The sequence below is a fragment of the Odontomachus brunneus genome, unplaced genomic scaffold (assembly GCF_010583005.1).
Source record: "Odontomachus brunneus isolate Ranch 3 - 2012 unplaced genomic scaffold, Obru_v1 Obru_scaffold_007, whole genome shotgun sequence".
NCBI lineage: Eukaryota > Metazoa > Arthropoda > Insecta > Hymenoptera > Formicidae > Odontomachus > Odontomachus brunneus.
Window position 1 is genome coordinate 3,412,251 of NW_022639457.1, and position 22,053 is coordinate 3,434,303.

Consider the following 22,053-nt stretch of genomic DNA (forward strand, 5'->3'; position numbering starts at 1 on the left):
TTCTCGCGATCATCTCGGCGGGAGCGTAAATGCTAAATTATCAATTCAATTCTCAGCGCGCGCCATACACTCTCCCGCAAGCTAGATGTGTTCTTCTTGATGCGTAATGCAACATTCCGTCATTTTATCGTGATACTTCTCGCATGACCGCATAAAGGGAAGTTGTAAAGCTTTTATGTCACAGAATAAGATCATGTGAAAAAGAAGAAATCATATGTGTCAAGACTTAAATTCTAATACATATGGAAAAAATTTTTAGTTGAAATAACCACATCCTTGATGAAATATGAACAAACCAGAAATTCTGCTGGGAAATGCGTGAGAAACCAGAGATTTTACTAACTTGAATAGAGTTTTGCTAACAGGAATGTTCTGGCTCGTTCATATTTCACCAGGAATTTGATTAATTCAATCAAACGCTAGGGAAGATTGAGTTTAGAAGTCACACAAGTCAATTTGTCACAAAGCTTATATCTCGTAAGTGGAGTGTGTACAATATTAAAGTGTGTAAGATTAAAAAAAAATTGCATACATCTTTTTTAATACAAAAAATGTGACAATCAGACCCAATCTCGACTATACGCGGTGCATGCGTATCACACGTGATAAAAAAAATATTTGTTATTTGTAATTATAATCACGTAGAGAAATAATTACTATAAATTACGGTTAAGAAAGTCATTTTTTAAATTAAGTTTTGCTATAATTTCAATGATAATAACTTTATATATGCACGTTGCTACTACCGCGTTAAAATACTTCGTGTCAGAATAATCAAAAAAATATGATTGGGGCCAAAAATAACTATAATTTTAGTCAGATCAATCATGTTTCTTTCTCGGTACAGGTATCTATTAACTTTTAGACTGTCGGGAAAGCCACTTTTGTGGCTCTGTACAAATCTCAAAATTCTGCGCCATGTGTATGTTACTTATGTAGAAAAATTTTTGAGAAAAAAACCACTTTTTTAATGAAAAATGTCGGCAGCCTAAAGGTTAAAGCATTTTGCAGCTTCGAATGGTGCAGGACGCGCTTAAGTTTCCCCGTAAATGACAGTCCGAAGTAATTGTATCTGAAGCGTGATTGCTTCGTCGGGAAAAGTGCGGGATGTATCTTCGAAGTTTGGCTCATTGAACGCACAGATACACGCGCTCTGCTCGGGGCAGAAAAACTTTGTTGAACCGGTTTTCCACGGTTTTCCCTCGGCGCGTTGCATCTTAGGAATAAAAATATCGGTCGCGGGGGCTGTTTATCCCCATCGCGTTGATGGTGGCCTCAAAGTGCGATTAATCGGACGGGAAAGTTAGAGCGCTACCGCCTCCGCCGCCGCCACCGTCGTCGTCGTCCTTGCCGCCACCGCCGCCGTCGAGTTTGATAAGCGCCGCGCTACCTTCCTGCTCCGTTCCGTTATCTAAACCGCGCTGCGGTCTAACGCAGGATAATATGCGAAACTTTCGTTCGAAAGTCCACGGTTAATCCGGCCGTGTGTACGAGGTGCAATAATGCCGACAACACACATACACACGCATACATGTACGGGTATGCAGCCACGTAGCTATATGCTTCGCACGCAGCTGTATTCCACAGTCGCACACACACACGCCCTCTCTGACTCTGAGTTCTCTTTCTTTCGCTTCACTTTTCTCTTCCTCTCTCTATTCTCTGTTATAATTATACAGGATGTTCCAGCTCGATTTCACAATCTTTCCCGAGGATGTAGAGCGGATTGAGATGAACAGAAACGTTCAATACTATTTTGCGAAAATCGCAATAACGATCGAGATATTAATTGTGGAAGATTTGTGAATGATCACGCATGATATAGTAGATGAGGTGTAGTTGCACGACTTTGCACGGTGATGCATCAATCTTCTTTAATCAATAATTAAAAATCTATATGGTCACTTGCAAGATGTTACACACAAAAAAAATTTCAGTTGGTGCAACCAAATAGAAACCAACTGAAAATTAGATGATCAGAAACGATATCTCTGTTATGAAAACTAATATTTCTGTTGTCGCAACCGAAAATATTTGTCTGAACATTCAATGATATTAGAACTCGATTGAGGCAACTGAGAACAATTGACTATGCAGAAGCCTCATAAAGAAATTTTTCTGTTCCTACAGCCGAGTTTTCGTTTGATCCCTGAGCAGTCGAAAATTCGGTTGCACTAACAGAATTGTTTTTTTGCGTGTAGAGGACTTTTTTGTTCAGTTTGACTTAATGTACAAACACACATGACGGCAAACGTCGTCACCACAACTCATAAATCATATCGAGCATCATCACTTAGAAATCTCCTTTAATTAATGTCTCGATAGTTATTGTGAATATCGCAAAATGATAAAAGACTTTTCATCTCAATTCGCTCTCACGAGAGATTGTGAAATCGAGCTGGGACATCCTGTATAGCTTTGTCTCTTTTTGTTTCTTTTTTTTTACCTTTTTGTAATATATTACGTACTTATTTGTTCAGCGCTTGAGAGGACCGTGTCCCAGAGCGCAAATAAATTATACCTCTTCTTTCTCTCTCTCTCTCTCTCTCTTTATTCTCCCCCTTCCCCCCTACGGAAGCTCCGCACTTTCTTGTTCTATACAAGTCCCGGCTAGGTGTGTCGTCGAGTTTTTACAACCCGCTGCTGTAACTCACAAATTACTGCTTTGAAGAACGTTCCTTCGGCTGTTTGTGGCACAATGACGGGTAAAATTCACCCACTTGAAGCATAGGAGCTTCAAATCTCGGATTCTAATAAAATATTCATATCACATGTCTAGAATGATGACCCAAGAGATCATTCTTTTTGGAATCAATTTTTTCCATTTTCCTATTTTTACAGAATAAGGTTTTACCGTGCAATCACCGTAACAAAAATTTTCATCATTATGCACAGGCTGAGCGATGATTTCGTTGCGAGATCACTGTGCCTGAAGCTATGATTTGGTTGTAATAGATGATCTCACTGTGTAACCACTGTGCTACAAAGGGTTAAACAACGTCTGAGCAGGGACGTTGAATTTCGCAAACTCACGTCACGCAAACGTATAATAACTCATGTTGCAAGAATATTTGTGATACTTGCATTGGTGATACTTTTACGGAAGCCTATATCCTGGCGTGTCGAGGAGGGAGTTCTTTCGTGTTTTCTTGTACGCGTACCACAAACGGTGAGCACACACGGTGAGAGCAAATGTTTTGCGATCCGCGCGCGTTAAATGTTTGATGTCGCCGTGTGTCGTCGTTTACCGCGACTCGCGCGCGAATTGATGTTGCGAGGGACGTTCTTGCAATTACACGGGCGTGCGGGTTTTCGAATCGAATTGATTTTTATTTAATTTTACTCAATCATGCGCCCCTCGCGTCCCCGTTCGCCCTTAGACAGGGGAGAGATGGATAAATAATATCCAATTTTCAGTTCATTAATCGCGTAAAGCGTTGACTCGGCGTTGACGATTGAATTAAAACAGCGACCAATTACTCGCCGATTAACTCTCGTGACTGTAAATCGATCTGGAATAAATGGATGTTACGTTGTACGGGTTGAATATTTACGTTCTTCGTTCTGCGTCAGCTGTAAAGCGACCGTCACGCTTCCTGACAAGATACACAATTTGAACGCGCGATTGCGCGATGCGGCACATTTTTCTTGTTAATTGTCCAAAGCGCGCGCGGACGAACAGCGCGGCGAATCGATCGTCTCGATAATTTCAATCGCGTCACGAGCGGCTTATAATTATAAAAAGCTCGTCAATATTGAACACGCGGTCGATCACTTGGCATCAATCGTTTATGCGCGCCGGACGCTCGACTCGTTAAAGGAGAATCTCGAGGAAAAAGTGGACGGTGCAAAATTTATATGAAAGGTAACCCCTAACTGTATGTGTGTGTGTGTGTGTGTGTGTGTGTGTGGAGGAAGCAGGAAGCCGCGGTCGGCTGGCACACAGAGGCGCGATCGATCCGACGGATTCAAACGTGGCTTTATTCGACGTTATCAGACGGGAGCGCGGCTCAGCGAGCCAGATGATTTCAGTGCGTCTTAGACGTCCCAGTGTAATTTGTGCTCAACTTTTAAAGACGCACGCGGAAGTTTGCGCAATGGGGGCGCAGGCTGGGGGAGTACAGGGGACACTCCGTCAATTCCGTTACACGTTCTCACCGGAAATCGGCAAACCCGCGGGGTTGCCAACCAACTCGGATGGAACATTTTAGGCTCAATGGTCCGTTAGAATGGCTCTTCTCCTCTCTTCTCTCCCAGTCCCTTGCCAACGTTTTCGAAGATTGATACTTTTGTCTTATTAATTTTCGCAATCGCGTTTGGATAACGGCATTTCTGCTCCATTCTTACCCGTCGACATCTGCGCGACACACCTGTTCGCGCTCGCTGCCGTGTTCCACCTTTGTCCGCACGAAATTTGCCGTTTCGCACTTGGCGTTTTAATAGTCCGCGCCCGACGCTGTTAGTTCCCCGACCGCTCGTTCGTGCATTATGCAACGGGAAATTGTGGAGCGACAATATCGATTGCTTTGCCGAACGCGCCGCGCAGATTACCGCCGCCCGCGCGGTTGAAAACGCATCGAAATTATTAACGAGGCGGTTGAATGCGCTAGTCATATTATACCCGCCGCCGCGTATTGCGTAACGTATGGATTTTTAATAAATTTGCACGAGATATTAATTCGTTAATTCATTAATAAATCGATTGACATCGCGCGCGCCGAGCAGTTTATATGAATTTAAATATATATTCCGTGCGCGCGCGCGCACGCACGCACACGCGTGTAAAATACGAGCGGGTCGAGCAAAATTGCAATACGGTGTTATCATTCGCAGGTGGTGCACGAACACGCCGGATAAAACGACTCGTGGCTCACGTATTATCGGGAGCGCTGTGTGTGTGTTTTTTTCGTCGCGAATTTATCTAATCGGATTGAATGCGTTTCGCGCGATCGCTATTGAGTTAATTCGTATCCAAGCTGTTACCGCATTGCCATCGATCGCAGCTTTTTCTTTGAACACTGGAAACTATACGCCCAGTGAGAAAAAAATATTTGATACGTGTGATTAAAATTGTACGGTATATACGATAATTCTCTTGCTGTGCCATTACAGTTACAAGTATAAAACACTTTCTTTTTACAAGTAAATCTACCCAAAAATTACACTCCAATTTCTCTTTAATTTGGTACAAATGTAGAAGTACAAAAAATATTTAGATTATATTTTTTTCATTTTGGCTCACTTTGAATTTCACCGCGACTTTATAACTTTTTAATATTCTCACTCCTATTTTTAACAAGTGTAACAAAAATACATAAAAAATAAAATTGAATACAAGATATAAGCGATTTGGTTTGTTGAGTATGAATATAAAGTCAAATGTGTAAAATTATTTGAACAAATAAAGAAATGTTTCAACAAAACATGTAAAAAGTTGAAAAAAAAATTATTTATACAAATAATTTCTCAGTTTGGCCAAGATTCGAATCATTTTTTATTAATTTAGCACAGATTTAAAATATTTTGGTTAGAATCTCGGCTAAAGAAATTTAGAATGGTTCATATTTCAACTACGCCGATTTTATTAAAATTATTTAACTATATTTTGTATTCAGTTTTAATTTTTATGCATTTTTTGTTGTACTGATGATAGGAGTGAGAATATTAAAAAGCTATAAACTGCCCGTGAAATTCAAAGTGAGCTAAAATAAAAAAATATGACGTAAATATTTTTTGTACTACATTTGTGCCAAATTAGAAAGAAATCAAACTGTACCTTTTGTGTAGGTTTATTTGTCAGTGTTGATAAATTCATCCTTTAAGCTACGATTCTTATTTTCCGGTCGTCTATGGTTGCGTCCCTATTTGCTGTTTCGTTTACTTCCACTGAGAGAAAAAGTTAACTTCACCAAAAAGTTATAGTTAGTTCAAGCGCCAACTATATCTTGTTGTTTTAACGAAAAAGTAATAGTAGTAATACGCATATAAGATTATTATCACTAACACTATATAATAATACTTATTACAAGAATAGCTCATGTGATAATTCTTTTGCTATGCCATTATAGTTACATTGAGAGAATTATCCGATAAAAAAATTAACAAACGAATATTTCCGATCAAACCGGTGAATTTTTTGTTTCCGATCAGGAAACATCTGATGAGAAATATCTGTTCATGATTGTTTGGTCGGTTTATCTGATGAAATGCCATTATGATCGGAAGTATCCGATAAAATTGAATCGGATATTTTGGTCGGATATAAAAATTGATCGGAATTTGTTCGGAAATATCCGTTTGTTAATTTCTTGTCGAATAATTTCTCTCAGGGTACAAATACCAAACACTTTCCTCTCAGCCTTGATAAATCCGTCCCTCAAGCCGCGATTCTTATTACGCACGCACGCGGACGGTTTTCCGTTGCGCGCCGTTCAACCGTGGTGCTTCCCGCCGCGAAATAAGATTGCCGGTTGTTACCGTTGAAATCTGCTGTTATTTCGGGATTTTGTTGCTCGCTGAGGCGCGCGCATCCGCGCAGCGGATGTGTCGGGCGTGCAAACGCGAGATGTTTTCGAAAAGCGATGCGCCCGACATACGTACGTGTGTACGTTAGCGTGCGAGCTACCCGCTGCCACATCCGCAGATCCACGGCCGAATCCTGATGTGTTTACCGTGAGATATTCAATACGTCCGGAGTGGCGAGAATCGCAGCGACCCGAGCAGACGCGCCCCGTTTAGCCGGATGGAGAACCCCGGGTCGTGGCATCCGGTTAGTCGTATTATCTGTTATTCGTTAAGGCGCGCGCGAGGACGGGGTTCCTCTCCAGTCCGGAGCCCGGTTATTTTTGGCGTCCGCGCGTTATCTCGGAAAATTACATCCCGGGTCTCTGCATTCGCGCTCGCTCTCAACCCACCCCCTCCCTTCGCTAATTTCGCCACGGATTTCCTTACGATGCTGGAAAATCGCGCCCCGCGCACTTTGTTCTACGGGATGTGCTCCGGGGATCAACGAAATCTTATCTGCCGGATATTTTCATTGCACACACAGCGGAAAGTGGAGATTCACGTAGAGTTTGCGGATCGTCCCGCTGCAGCTCGTTATAATCAATTATAATTATTGTTTCGTAATCATTGTATCATTAGCGATAATTATATTTTGTCGCGTTGTGAAAGCGGCAAGAGGTCTTGTGTATTCTTCGAGCATCGCGATAATTTGAAACTTTATGCAGGCTGAGCAAAAATCCGCGGAGGGGGCACGCGAACGTTGTCGCAAATAAGAGAGAGAGGGAGAGGGAAGGAGAGAGAGGGAGATGGGGGGAGAGGTCATCTCCTCCCGTATTATTCTTTCATTTATTCAAATTTTATACTCGACGCTCCCCACGTTGGCGTTAAAATAATAAGTTCATTATCTCTCCCGGCTGGGCAGAGTAAATTATGTAGCCTTCCTACGTCCCCTGGTTACCCGCAGAGAATGTTTGAAAGCCATGTAATCGCGGCTACCGCATAATTAATTTCATATCCGCCGCGCGACTGATGTTATTCTTCGCGGGAAAAATTGCAAAGAAGAATCGCCGAATTGTCCCGTCGAATCGGAAATCGATTCTCGAGCATTCGCGCACAGGCTGGAAAAACTGTTTGCCTCGGGCTCTCGCGCGATTGTTCCAGCGGCGGCAATCTAACGTTGACGGTAAAAGCCGTACAACTTGACCCTCGTTCGGCTGGATTCCGCAGTCGACGGGGCGACTCAATTTCATCGTGTCTGTTCGTACGTACGCGTGTGTATCAGTCCTCTAAATAGCCGTCTACGAAGTCAAACCACCGGTCGGCAATTCGTTTCCCCCGTGTTCGCCGGCGCGGTTCATTTTGCGAAAAGGGGTGGGGAGAAAAAACCGACACTCCGTTCGCGACGGCGTCACGCATGAGCGTAACACGAGCGGCACTCTCGACGCTTGTTACCAGCTTTTTGCCGCGCGGCACTCCACATTGGAATTGTAGCCGACACGCAAACAGCCGTATAAATAAAAGCAGCCGCGCGCGGCGGCTGGCACGACGAGACGGGCTCGCCACGCGAAGGGACACTCGCTGCTCCCACCCTCTCTCATTTCGCACGTGAGTCAACGAAATAGAGATTACACCCCGTTCGGAAGTGTGTTTACACGGGGCTGGAGTGCCGTTCTCGCAGCAACAAACGCGGACGGACAGCGGCGCGGCGGGAAATGAGCCGGCTTTACGGGTGTACGTAAATCCATCGCTGCTTGCCTTTCCACGCCTTTAGCATACTGTTTGGAAGGGATCCGGCAATTTCCCGCTTCCAGACGCACGCAGGGGTACGCCTTATTTGCGGGCCGACGACGCAATGGGGTGAGCCGTGCGTGATACGACGTTAGTTAATACGGTATACGAAAGTCGCGTCTCCCTTTGCTCCCACGCACCCTTCGTTCGAACGCGAAGAGAGGAGCCTGGAGAATCATGCGTTATATAGGGTGTCTAATGCAAGACATACAAAATCACGTATGAAGGAATCTATATAGTTCTCAGCTTTCTAATTTTTATAATAATGTTCAGTTAGTACATGAAAAAAGAGATTTGCTAATATATGGACAACTAAAAATATTAACTGCAGGAGCAAATTTTCTTGCTTTCACTGTAAAAGTTATTTAGTTGTGATAGCTAAAAGATTTGCTAATATATGGACAACTAAAAATATTAACTGCAGGAGCAAATTTTCTTGCTTTCACTGTAAAAGTTATTTAGTTGTGATAGCTAAAAGATTTGCTAATATACATATTAGCTACACAACATTAGCTAATATACTTACATATTAGCTAACACAATATTAGCTACATAACTTTTACTATGAAAGCAAGAAAATTTGCTCCTGCAGTTAATATTTTTAATTGTTTATATATTAGCAAATCTTTTTTTCCGTGTACATTTTCGTGTACGTAGTTGCCTCAATCGAGGGAATATTGCTGTCTATCTGTTGTGGTCTGCAGAACAAATACTATGGCTGAGAGATTGGCGAATACTATGGCGTAGAGTTTGGTTGCACCATATAGTACTGAAAGTATAACTACTCAAACACATGTGGATAAGCAGTAAAGAAGGTTAATAAGCGGCGAGATAAGCACACTCTTGACCTCATTTCCTGAAATATATCCTCAAAAATTATTTTAAGAAACTGTAAAAGATCTAAACCATTTGTGGAGAGTACTTAAAAGTAAATATTTACCCGCATGGTCGAAAGATAATATTAATATCTTGCTGTGGCAACCATATTTAAGCAAATGATATCCTTAGGATTTTCTCCATGTAGGAAAAAGTCGCTTCAGTCGCATTTTTCGATGAAATCTTGCGCTAACAGAGCTCGTCCCACAACGTCGCCCGCTCTAGTTCGTTAATCTTCTTTTTTCAATATCTTGAAATTTGTCATGTGATTGTTTGCCAAATTCCAAGGCTGCTTGTGTTTTCAGGTTGACGTGTTCCACCTTCACACGTGGTTTTGTATGTCTTGCGCCAGACACCTTGTATATTGGCTTAAAATTATAATTACGCTTTATCCGCGGAGTGTATCACGATACGCGCGCACTTCCGACGCGACCGTCCGACATTGGTTTACCATCATCGACAACCGCAAATCTGCGAAACGTGCTTTTATTCCTGTCGCGGTAATACCGCGGAAACCGATTTGGCAGCGTCGTCCACGTACGTTTGCCCATTCCCTTGGCAGCCTTCCACGGTCGACATATAAATAAGGCGGGATATGTTATCTTGTTTAACCGTCTCTTAATAGGATTTCTTTGAGGTAAACCGATTGACTCGGCGCTGACCCGAATCAATTGAGAACGTACGTACGTACGTACGTACGACGGAACCGTAGTGGAAAGATAAACTCGAGGAAGTATCCGAGTTGAAATTTTGGTTTCGCATTATCTCTGCGGGGGCTCTATTGAATTTCAAGCATCAATGGAGAAAGACATAAAATGACACCATTTTATTTTGATGATATATATGTGATTTCTAGACGACGTTTCCTTCAGGCTCGAAGAAAGAGATGTATTAAATAATGAGCTTTTTCTATCGTATTCCACCATCGCGATAACCTTTGATAATTGTCTCAGTTTAAAAAGGTACTTAACAATTATTCATCTCAATAGAATCTTCATGTTGAGGATTAAGAAGGATTTATTTAGGAATTAATGTATATTCGATTCCAACAGTCCACCTGCACCAAGACCCTTATTTTTAACATTCTTTTATCGATAAAAGTGTTTTTAAAAGCGGCTTGTAGAGCCAGACAGAATATTATTGTTACACTCGTCGTAGGAATATTTCAAGATGTTCAATAAAGCGTTCAATTTTTTTTCTTACGTCTCTTATGAGCTGATTCTCGAAGCAAAATCTTTGTCCCTTCGATTTGTAAGCGTAACGCCCAGATTTTTCAAAACAAAGCTCAACTATGCTAGCTCAAGATTCTCTTGTCGAATCAACGCCAACTTGAAGTCGAACGTCGGACACCGTGCTATTGTTATTTATTTTTTTGCTTTAATACTCAAGGAGCCCTTTGTATCTAGTGAACAGTTTCCAACGAACAGGTCCGTCGACGCCTCGAAGATTTCGCTAAGAGAAAATAGAGGAAACCGATTCCGTATTCGCTGAAGGGTCTATTTACATAACATCGTTTGCGCGTTTGAAGACACTCCTGTTCCAGGATAGACAGGGGGGCGGGAGGGAGAGAGAGAGAGGTGTCGACTTGTTGGTCCCGCATCGACACGCGAGGCCACGTCGCTCGGGGATGCGGTCGCCGCCAACAGACGCCGATGTGAAATTCAATCAAAATCAAAGGGATAAGGTGTATCGGAGCGTGAAAGCGGACGCGCCCGGGTTCCGGCGGATTCCTTGCGGCCGGAAAATGTTTCGCGGCGCGCGATGGATCGATCGGGGGTGACCTTATCACGGAGCGCGCTCGCTCAGCCGGGGTGGAGAGGGAGGTTTCGGCCCCGGCTCCCCGGGGACGATTCGGGAGTTGCTCCTTACGCTCCTTATCGGGCCGCCGCGGCGCTTTATCACGTCCGAGGGCGATCACGGCGCCTTCCGCGACCGCATGAATCATTATGGTCGCGCGAAATCGCGGTTACTGGATAGCGCGGCGCAGTTACTCCTTGCCTGCCTGCCTGCCTGCCATCTTCTGGCTCGCTCGATCCCACGGGGACTCTCCCGCAATCTCTCGCGATATCCTCGCGCACAGGAGAGGAAGAGAGCCTCGCCGCGGCGAAATATTTAAAGGGGATGATCCGAAGATCTCGGTCGTCACGGTCCATTGGACTGTGAGCGGACGGAGAGCTTTGGCGGAAGTTCACACGCGTAATCCTCGGAGGGTGAAACGAAAGTATTAAGGGATTCTTGGGAGGTTGTCCCGAGGAGGAGACACACTTGGATGTGATACGCTGTACTTGAGCGACGGCGCCGTGATGGACGCGTTAGTACGTGCGAACTTTTAATCCTCCGTGTGCAAGCATACTTTTTGGGACGTGCACACGGAAAACGAAGTTTAGCTGAATCGAGCGAATTTCTGGTAGAGTATGAACGAGCCAGAAATTCCGCTTGGAGTTACCAGAATTCTGCTCAAGTTAACGAGATTTCTGATCAGCTTGAGTTCTGATAACATCAGCCGAAATTTTCCGGTTCGCTCACGTTTTACTTAGAAATTGGTTAATCCAACCAAACTTCTTTTCCCGCGCAGCGCAATCCGGTTCTGTCAGGCAACTTCGAACTAAACTTGCCTGCGAATCGATATTTTTGGATACATTTCTTCCGCAGAAAAGCCTCAGCTGCGACGTAGTAGCTCGATAAAATCACAGTCCGCAAACAGATTTGTGCTATTTTGAAATCCCATCGAAGACTTCTCACGAAATTTTGATAAGCGATCGTATTATACGCGCAGGGTTGACGTTCCGTGTGTCTTTTTCTCTTCTTTTTTTGGGCAGGTAAACTAACGAGAGCTTATTCGACGCGCATGTCGAGCCGTTGCCTCTGAGATATCAGCTGCGAATATTCCGGGAGAGGGTAGGATTATCGGGTGGGATTATATCCGTGTGCTGCGCGCGGAGAGTCAACGATGGCCCCGGTCGTTCTCTCGTCCCGTTACCGATGAATCTGGGTCTCGCTAATCGCGCAGCATTATCAATATTTTCCACGGCGGACGTATTCGTGCTGTGGAACTGAGACGGTGGCAATTCGAGAGGACGATGAAGGGACCAGCCGAAATAATATCCCGAGAAATTACGGTGTCCCTTTCGGCTCATTTACGGTCAGGAAGCCTGCGGACTGCACGCGTTAGTCACGCACGACAGGGCCCTCTTTAAGGCTCGGCGCGAGCGTTGTTTCTACGTGCCGTGGCGAATCCCAAAGCTCTCGGTCAAGCTTAATGCGCCTAATGGAACCTCCTGAGTGCCGTTACCAATTTTGCCGCGGCTCACGATTTAGCGGCGAGCCAACCGGGACATTATCAAAATTTATTGGTCGGTCAGCCGTTCGCAAACAGTCGTCGACGTCGTCGTCGTCGTCGTCGTCGTCGTCGTCGTCGTCGTCGTCGTCGTCGTCGCCGCCACCGTCGGGATGTTTTATGATCTCTCCCTTCGGTGCGCGTACATACTTAATTTGTCTGGCCGAAAAACTTTGTTATCGCGCTAAAAGCGTCTGGGAGATACTACGTGGAAATCCGTTTGACGACACAAACGCGTCGGGAGATATAATGGATCCCGCCAGTTTTAAAAGTAAGAAGAGGAAAAATCTTTCATAGGCGTACGCACATACATACATGCGCACCCTCACACAACACACACGCATTTTTGGTCACTTTATTCGCGTTTCGTCATTCTATAAGCGGCTCACGGGATATTTAAGTATTCTCGAGGTGGAGAAGTAAGAGTTTTTAGAAAAATATCCGCGCTCCCGCGCAGCATATTTTAGGAGCTTAAACTCGGCTTTTTGGAGCATATTTCTGGTTGGTTTGGCAATTACCGCAACATGCGCGCGCGCACAATTTATGCGCGATGTATTAATTATAATAAATACGCGCGCAAACATGTAACGCTGCCCGTGTGTACTTAACAGAGCGTGCAAATATTGTCGCGCAACTGTAACGGTCAGGATTAAGTGGTACGCGGCGAAAATATTTCAGTCTCGGGATTATGCGCGGAAAGAGAGAGGGAAAAAAGACACAGAAAGAAGGAAAGAGAGAGAGAGAGAGAGAGAGAGAGAGACGGTACCTCGAAGAACGCAAATGCCACGCGATTAATTCTCAACGACGGAAACGAGCCGCTCGACATTCTTGTATGACAGCGGGTGGTTAAGGGCGCCTACGCCGTTCGCTTATCAGCCATCCTAATCGTTCGACTTCCTGGAGTTCCAGACGCTGGTAGCTAATTAGGGACGACCTTTGCCGACGCCTGTACGGCCATTCATCACGCACCTCTTCGACGCTATTACCTCCTGCCGAAATTCTCTGTTAGAGGCAGATTGGATCTGCGACTGCCGTTCACGGCATCTCGACCATTTCTGCGCGATGACCGTCGGCCCTTAAAACCGCGGAGAGTGTAACGATCGTTTCTCTCAATCGACATGTGCTGTGTTCTCATCGCGAGCACCTCAAATATCCCGGCCCCTTCCGTTCTCCTGTCGTATGCACCACGTACGCGTCGGCGCTCGTAAGAATTAACGAAGGAAAGAATCGGAGAATGTAACGATAGCAACGATAATAATAATCCCGAGCCACCGCGCGTGCAATAAACACGACGAAGGTAGACGACGAGTTGCAGCCGTGACGTTGAAAATTTCATCTCGCGCGGGAAACTTGGCGTTGCAGCGCGGCGAAGTAGAAACTTATTCGACACACGTTCCCTCTGCGATATCAGCATTTATACATATACATATATATATATATATATATATATATATATATATATATTTTGTGAGAAGTAGGATCATCATTAATTATCCATACGCAAAGTCAACGTTGGCCGGAGAATCGCGCGTCGGTAATAAATCTAGGTCCCGCTAATCGCGCGATATTGCTGTAACGTCGTCTGTGCGTCATTCGTCGAGCGCGTAAACTTGGAGCTCTAAGCTCCCGGGGTATTTCCGAAGTGTCAGTACTCCGACAGACTGCGACACAACGGAAATAATAACGGATCGGGGGGTTCGAACTCACCGCATCGTTGTGGTTCCAGTAGACGTAGGCGGGCGGCTCTGGACTCTGCAGGACGACGCACGTGAGATTGATGGTGCTACCTCGATTGATGTACAAGTCCGGCGCACCCAGAATCTCGGTTACGGGTTCTGAAAAGTGAACGATGTTTCACGCGTGAGCGATTTCTCGGCAATCGATTCGCACTGGTCAGACGATCGCGCGTATATTCACGAGAAAGGCGAGAGGCAAGGGCGATCGCAAATTTTCAATTATACAGAGTATTCTAATGTTAATATCATAATACTAACACATTTATTAGTAATATTTTATTATAATAATATATATTTTGATAATATAATGCTTATTTATTGTACTAATTTATTGTAATAATATTTTTAATATTAATACAGTGTTGTATACTTTGTAAATTAAGGAAGATACGAAAAATATTTCCAACAAAAGTTGTAGGATTTCGAGATATATTTAACCTTGGGTTGACTTAGAAAAATTCTGTCAATTTTAACTTTAATTTTTTTAATGGAATTATATAATTTCTTTACTCGTAATTCGATTTTTCTGATCATTCTATATATAAAAGCGCACCGGGGAAAAATCGTCGAAAAGTGAATATCTCCCGTGGTATTTTATTTTCATACATTTAAATATAAAATATGAAATGTCTCACAAAAAATATTAACTTTTCAACAACGTCACTTTCGAAGATCCAAAGGTCAACTTTTATTTGCTTCAAAGATATTCCGGATGACAATAGTTATTGATTCATCCTGTATATAATGCTATGTTATAAATAAATTTCGAGAATGTATTGAAGTGCACATTATCGCAAGTGAAATTAAATGTAATTCAGTGAGATGCACGCGTACTCCACATCGTATTGTCAGTGGAAAACTGACTTTTGCTAATTAAATGAAATACCAGAGTAGCCCAACGGTTTGTTGAAAAGGGACAGCGAATAGTGGGAACAAATGATTTGTTATTTTCAATTTGCTGCTTTAAGCAACACTTCTGCGATGGGAACACAACTAATCTAACCCAACCTAAATGGACGAGGGCGAATATGATTGATGAGATGTGATATCTCAGGCGATGCATGTTTGTTAATATGACAAATGATGAGAAATGATTTGCGACGGTAACTGTTCTACTAATTCCCCTAACGATCATCAAACAGCGAACGTACTTTCGTTCTGATAATCGTCTTTTCAACGGCGGATATCTAAAAACGTGATTTTCTCAAAATCCAAATATGAAACATTCGTTCAACATTTTCAACCTATATTTGTACGTGACATCGTTCCCTTCTCGCTCGTACCATGAATTTTGCCGCTTCCTGTATGTATTCGCGAACAGGTGACTTATTGTTGGCTATCTCGCCAACGGAAGAGAACAGTTGGGCGCCGTGATATGTTACACGACGGTGTAATTAAATATCACATTACGCCGGGGAGTGAAAGGGTGAAATTTTTCGTGCCACTTTCTCTCTCTCTCTCTCTCTCTCTCTCTCTCTCTCTCTCTCTCTCTCTCTCTGGTGTACTGCGCGATCTCACTCTCTGTCTCTTTTTCCCATCACGGGCGGCAAACGAGTGGAGCTTTCTCGCGTAGCTCTCGCACGGATTAAATTCAAGAATCCGAGAGCAGAATTACATTCGCTTTTTGGAATTCCTATTTCATGCAGATGCCTGACCGTTAACAACGCCAGGATGCTTCGCACAGCGCTACCGTTACCATTTCTTAACGCGTTTGTCGAATCGCCTTCTCCGCGAGTGTATCTTGAGACAAAGTCGCGTTCACATTAAACTTGGGAATCCGGATACGCGAGATCGTATCGCGTCTCATGACTTTATGTGCGCTTTATGTAAATAACGGATATTTGTCACGTCGCGCTTCGGGACGACAGTTTGCCACACCGACGCAGGAAGTCTGCCTCGCTCTTTCTCTCTGTCTCTCTCTTTCTCTATATGTCTCTCTCGCTCTCTCTCTCTCTCTCTCTCTCTCTGTCTCTCTCTTTTCAGATTAAATCTAAAGATTTAGAGATGAGATTCCGTCGCGATTTTCCCAGAATTTTACGTTCCTTTCATGTAAATGTCTCCCACCGCGAAATCTCGGCGCGTCTCGTTTTTGTGATTTCTCAACCACGCGTTTCGGCTTATAAAAAGCACAATAGCACTGACAGCACCCGAAGGTTGGGCTGCGGCCCTTAACGTTATAATACCGAATCTTATTATTCGTATCGCAACGGAGGATCTCTGTGTGTTTGCAAAACGAAAAGGCAACATTCATTACCGCCGGTGCGTTAATAAAACGACGAAGCTAATTCTTTCCATATCTTTTTATCTCGATTATTATCCGCGGAAGATGACTCCGCCTGTCTGTGCCGTGAATGCGGTGCGTCGATACGACGTGATATTTCGCGTATTCTATCGGTAAATATATCATCTTCATTGCTATTGCAAACATAAGCCTTGGTTGTTTATTAACTCGCATTGTAGAATAGAAACAAAAGTAGGCTAAGCATGTCATTTCTCGGATACCCACCTAATCCTGTGGATATACGAATATTTAAACTTTCAACATAGAATACATGTGCAATATTTTTTATATTAACAATTCAAATTATTTGAAGACCAAAACAATAAGAATGCTGAGGATTAAGTACGTGTCCAGATATTGATATTTTCACCTTATATAACGAATTTTTTGAGCAATTTCACCTAAAATATATAAGATAAAGCAACTAGAACGTCCAGGATTAGATAAGTATCTAATCTTGGATATTCTTGTTGCTTTGATTTTTAAATACAAATAATATTAAAATATTAAATATTATAATAATATTAAAATATTAAAATATTTAAACTTTAATATAAAACTAAAAGATATATATAACTACAAAAATAATATAAAACAAATATAAAACAAATAAAACAATATAAAATTAAAAAAATATATATACAAAAAATACATATTTCATGTTGAAAATTGAGATATTTGTATTTATAAAGACTAAAAGGAAAAAGAATATTAAGAAATGTTCAGAACCAGGGACGTATCCGGGAAATAGTACTTTACTGTATATAGGAATATTTTTTTAATGTTTCTTCGAGGGCACTAAAGGGACGGATATGTTTCTCTGTGCGTTTCTCCGGAGAAGCGAGTTCATGTGGCACGATCCCTAACGAGTCCCCTCTCTCGTCGCATGCTAAATTCGAAAATCGGAACGGCAAGATTACGCGGTCGTGGCTTAGGACGTCTTACCTTCGGCCAAAGGAATCGACACGACGGAGTCGTTATCGGCGATTCTGAATCGGCGGTTCGCATCTGCCGCGAGAATAATGCAGAATTACCGTGGGCCGATCCCTAGACGGGAATTATCCCGGGAGATCTGTCCTTGGTCGCTCGTCCTTTCATACCGTTCGGTAATAGTCCGTCGCGGAGGGTGAATTGGACGCGCACACGTCAGGAATTTATTTATAATGCCGAAAAACGCCGGCCACGTCGACGTGGCGCTATTTATGGCCGGCGTTCACCCGACGGCCGGTCGAATGAACGGACCGACGTACGGACGGACGAACGGACCGTCCGTTTTGCGTCCTTTTGTGTTGCCGAAGAGTGATGCGGTTGACCTGGCCTCTGTGCGACCCTCGAAAGAGCACTTTGAGGCGCTTCATACAGGGAGAGTATCCGGTATCTGTTACCGGCGAGCCCTGTTCTGCTGCGCGCATACTCTTGGGTGTAAGTGTTGGGTGTGCGTGTGTGAGAAAGAGAAGAGAGAAAGAGAGAGAATGCGCGCTGTGTATGTGTATGCGTGTACATATTTACGGGGGTGAGATATAGGAAAAGAGAGAGGAGGGAGAGGTCAGCTATGTCGGTAGATCGATGTGAATATTTTCCGGACGGCCTCCTCCTCGAGGATTGACCGAAATAACCGGGCAGCGTGCTTTACGGCTTTTGTGCAACGGATGATACCGGGGACGACGGTTAACCCCCCGGTGGTTAACAGCACACCGACCCTCCCTCCCTCTCTTCGCTTGATCCCTCCCTTCCTACCCTTCTGCCCTCCGTCACCGCCGTCTCCACGTCTGCGCCTCCTCTCTTCCCCGATCTCGCCACTGCGGGGCTTTTTCTTCCGGGTCTCTCGCCGAATCCGGATTTAGATTTTAAAAGCTTCCGACCTCTTCTTTTTTTTCCTTTTTTCTCTCTCTCTCTCTCTCTCTCTGCTTCTCGGTCTGCGGCTCTTCGTTATATTTCACGCCCTTGTCGACCGCCTTCCACCTACCGTGATTCCCTTGTTCTCGCCATTTCTCCGTTCGCTAAGCTCACTCGTCTAACACGTACCTCACTTTCTTCCCTCTTCGTTTTTTCTCAAAATTCTTAGCCATTAAATAGCCGCGTACGCGCGCGTGTGTTGGGTTCGTTTGAGATCTGCGAACATTTTGCTTTCTTCTTCTATGTTTCTCTCTATAAAAGGACGAACGAAAACGGGTGGCTAACTACAACACTTCGTGTGCGATATTGTGAAATTCTTGAGTTTCAACTGTATTTAACGTCAGGTCTGCTTTGAGTTTCAACTGGATTTCACGTCAGACTGCAACTGTTTTATTATAATTTTCATAGTAGTGCCAGTTTATTTTCGGACTATTAAAATTGTATAATAATTTTTATAGTAATTTTTACAATATTTTTACAATATTCTCTCCGTGCATAATAAAAGTAAATAAATAATTTGAATAAAATCGTCACTAACCGAATTACTAATAAAAGTGATTTATTTCAACGTTTTCAGGACGAATTTTCACCGGTTTAGACAAATTAATTCAGCGACCTAAAAAACGTAGGATTGTATATATAAATTACCACTTTTTGGGCCAAAGTCGGCCTATTTTATCCATCATTTTTTTTCTAACCGAAACATTATTCTAACATGTCTCGTTTATTACTCCAAGTTTATTACTCCGATTTAATCAAACTTTCATCTTTTAATTCTTCTACTTTCCATCAACATCCTTATTATTTGTTCTGTGAGCACGGACATCATCTCTTACCTGGTATCTTCCAGACCTTATACAGTTTCGTTGCCAGGCAAACAGATCAGTTCATTTGCCCACATATCCGCCCGTGTTTCCCCAGCCTTCTGTTTGTTCTTTTTTATCCACTTCTTTGTAGACGACATTGTCTGTCGGGGCGTGGAGCGACGCCTATGGCGCCCGATCGATACCGCGAATATACGTGAAACGCTTTAACGTCGGTTAACCGCGGCCGAGAGCCGACCTCGTCAGGCAGGTCGTGCCTTCAAGTCGAAATCAGACCTCGCGTTTCGCCGGCGAGTTTCCGGAACTTTCAATTCGCTCAGACGCTCGCACGTACGATCTCGGCGCGCGTTTTAAATGAACGCTCGGTGGAATTAATGACGGGGCGGAAGCGCGAGCGCGCCGCCATTTCTCCAACCAGCCGTGATCATCGCCCGTATTTCCGCGGAGTAGTTTGACGAGAGTATCGGCGAGAACTCCGCGCAACGTTTCAAAGCGTATCATCCCGAGTCGAAATTTTGTCTCTATGTTAAACTTTGAATTCGTAGTAGGAACTAAGTTAGCAAAGTAGGTTTGATTCTAATGATACAATTCACTCCTGCTTTGATGGTGTACGAAATTTCTCTTTTCACTTTCTTCCGCGTTAAAATAGGCGTTGAATGGAATAGTAAGGCTGAAAGTAGGATCAAAATTTCGACTCGAGTAGGTCAAATACAAGAGGTTGATGCAGGTTTTAGAATATCAAAATAAGTATAGAATGGAATAGTAAGGCTGAAAATAGGATCAACATTTTAACTCAGGATGCTCTCTTCGAGCCGGTACTCAAAACGTCCTCACTTATGCACACTGCGAATCATCGTATTTACGTCTGCGATTAATTGCAGACACAGTCTCTCTCTCTCTCTCTCTCTCTCTCTCTCTCTCTCTCTCTCTCTCTCTTTCTCGATATCATGGATGTTCCATGAACGGTGCGAGTGGACGGTCAAGCGTTACACACTACTTGACTAGTTTCTCGCGGAAACTTTCAAGTTTATGTATTTGCCGCGTGCCGGAAGGGACGATTGAAAACACGAGGATATGTTCTCGTGAAGTACATTTTCTGTGGAACGTTCCGCTCTTAAATGCATTAAATCTTAACGACGCGTCGCCGTTGTTCAGAATTCAGAGTCGAGTTTCCCCAGTGAAAATATGTCGAGGTGGATTAACATTCGCCGGCTACATCCACCCTGAGCAGCGTGCGCAAAGATCTGATAATAATCCGATATGTAAGTTCGCGGAAAAGAATGGCGCGGGACAATGGGCCGCATGATGCTCTCATTTGAAACTTTATTAAAGAAGTTTGTCACGCGATTTCGCGACACGGCAGCCCGGATGAATAAAAGATGTCGATAGACGACGAGAGTAAAATGTAAACTAGGATAAGTCGGACGTCGTCTCCGAGGCGGGAGGAGTGCGCGCCGTCCCGAGAAATCGATTTCGCCTTTCCCGCTCTCCCTGTGCGACGCGCCGCGGAGTCGGCGCGTTTTCGGCTCGGTTTAATGTAATGGCGATTCGCAGTTACGGCGAAAATGCGCGAATGAAATTCTAAGGAGCAGCAGAGAACACAGAATCGTCACGTGGCGGAACAAATTCTTCCATTCTCCACTTGCCGTCCTCTTTCGATCAATTGGAAAATACGGAAAGCAACGAAAATCCAACGAGACAATCGGAGGAAAAATCTACCAAAATTCATCCTCCGACGATGACGGCGAGTAGAAAAGATCAGCCGCTCCCGAAATATTCCCTTACTCTCCTCGTCGATTGAGAAATTTGATCCTTTCGCGTGCGGAAGCGCATTTCAGAGACGGCCATCTCCCGGGGATGTGACTCCCCTCCTTCCCACGTTCCCGTTTTCCTCCGTCAATTTACCTGTTACGATCGGGTTCGATCGAGCATACCGTCGCGATACCGGACGGTTAGCGCGCCAGCATCGCGCTTACACAATCGATATTTGTCGAGCGCGCGAAATACGGCCGTGCGCGCGCGATGCACCGCCGACGCTTGACCCAAATGGAGAGCAACTCGCACAATCGCGCGTCCACTCCTGTCCGCTGCGGTTTCGTGCAGGCTGCACATCCGTTCAGTTTAGTCCAGTCGGTACGGTTTACTCCGATCCTAGAAAACGCGCGCTGCACGTGGAGTTAACAAATGGCGCACCGTCTGTTACACCGGTTCAATCCAGTTTCGTACTTTTCCATCTCGTGGCTTTCACCTCGCATTAGTCGGCCCGGTAAAACAAGCTTAAGATTAATGCGATCGAGCTGAGTGAGCGTGTTTACGTGTTCCTTGCGGTTATATCTTACTTATTTTTACATATTTACATATTTTATATTTTCACGTACGTTTTACATGTCGCAATTTACATATCGTATCGATTCGTCAAGGGTCATCATTATTCTGCTGATTAACATTGCTGATTGAAGGTTCACTTTGTTCATTTCCTCTAGAAAGGTTTCTTACTTCTCGAAAAAAAAGATGTTAAGAGACTTTGAGATTAAAAATCGAGATAACATAGGACTGATAGAACCAAGCATAGGATGAATATATGCAAAACAAATTTATTTAAGACGTAGGCGGGACGAATATGTTTTCGTTAGACAAATCAGACATACCGAGTTAAGAGAGAGTTACTCTTTCGAGCGCAGCTCGAACTTTAGAGAATCGGGCAGTTCAGGCAAGGCGATCTGGGATTCCAGTCTCCCTACGGCGCGTATCTTTTACGAAGGCGACCAAACTGCGGCCTGAACTTAAGGGAAGCGATGCGCTTCCTTGCTT

The 22,053-nt window shown here is 43.9% G+C and overlaps 1 protein-coding gene and 1 long non-coding RNA gene across 4 annotated transcripts in view; one reads left to right on the plus strand and one right to left on the minus strand.

Moving 5' to 3' along the window:
• The window catches only part of LOC116854026, a 92,626-nt gene that overhangs the window by 58,258 nt on the left and 12,315 nt on the right, over positions 1–22,053 (plus strand). The gene's annotated exons all lie outside the window — the stretch shown is intronic.
• The window catches only part of LOC116854025 (lachesin-like), a 471,144-nt gene that overhangs the window by 17,306 nt on the left and 431,785 nt on the right, over positions 1–22,053 (minus strand). For all 3 annotated transcript variants that reach the window (XM_032835486.1, XM_032835484.1, XM_032835485.1), the window contains one exon: positions 14,213–14,340. In XM_032835486.1, the coding sequence (XP_032691377.1) occupies positions 14,213–14,340 (128 nt within the window). The remainder of the gene's footprint in view (positions 1–14,212; positions 14,341–22,053) is intronic.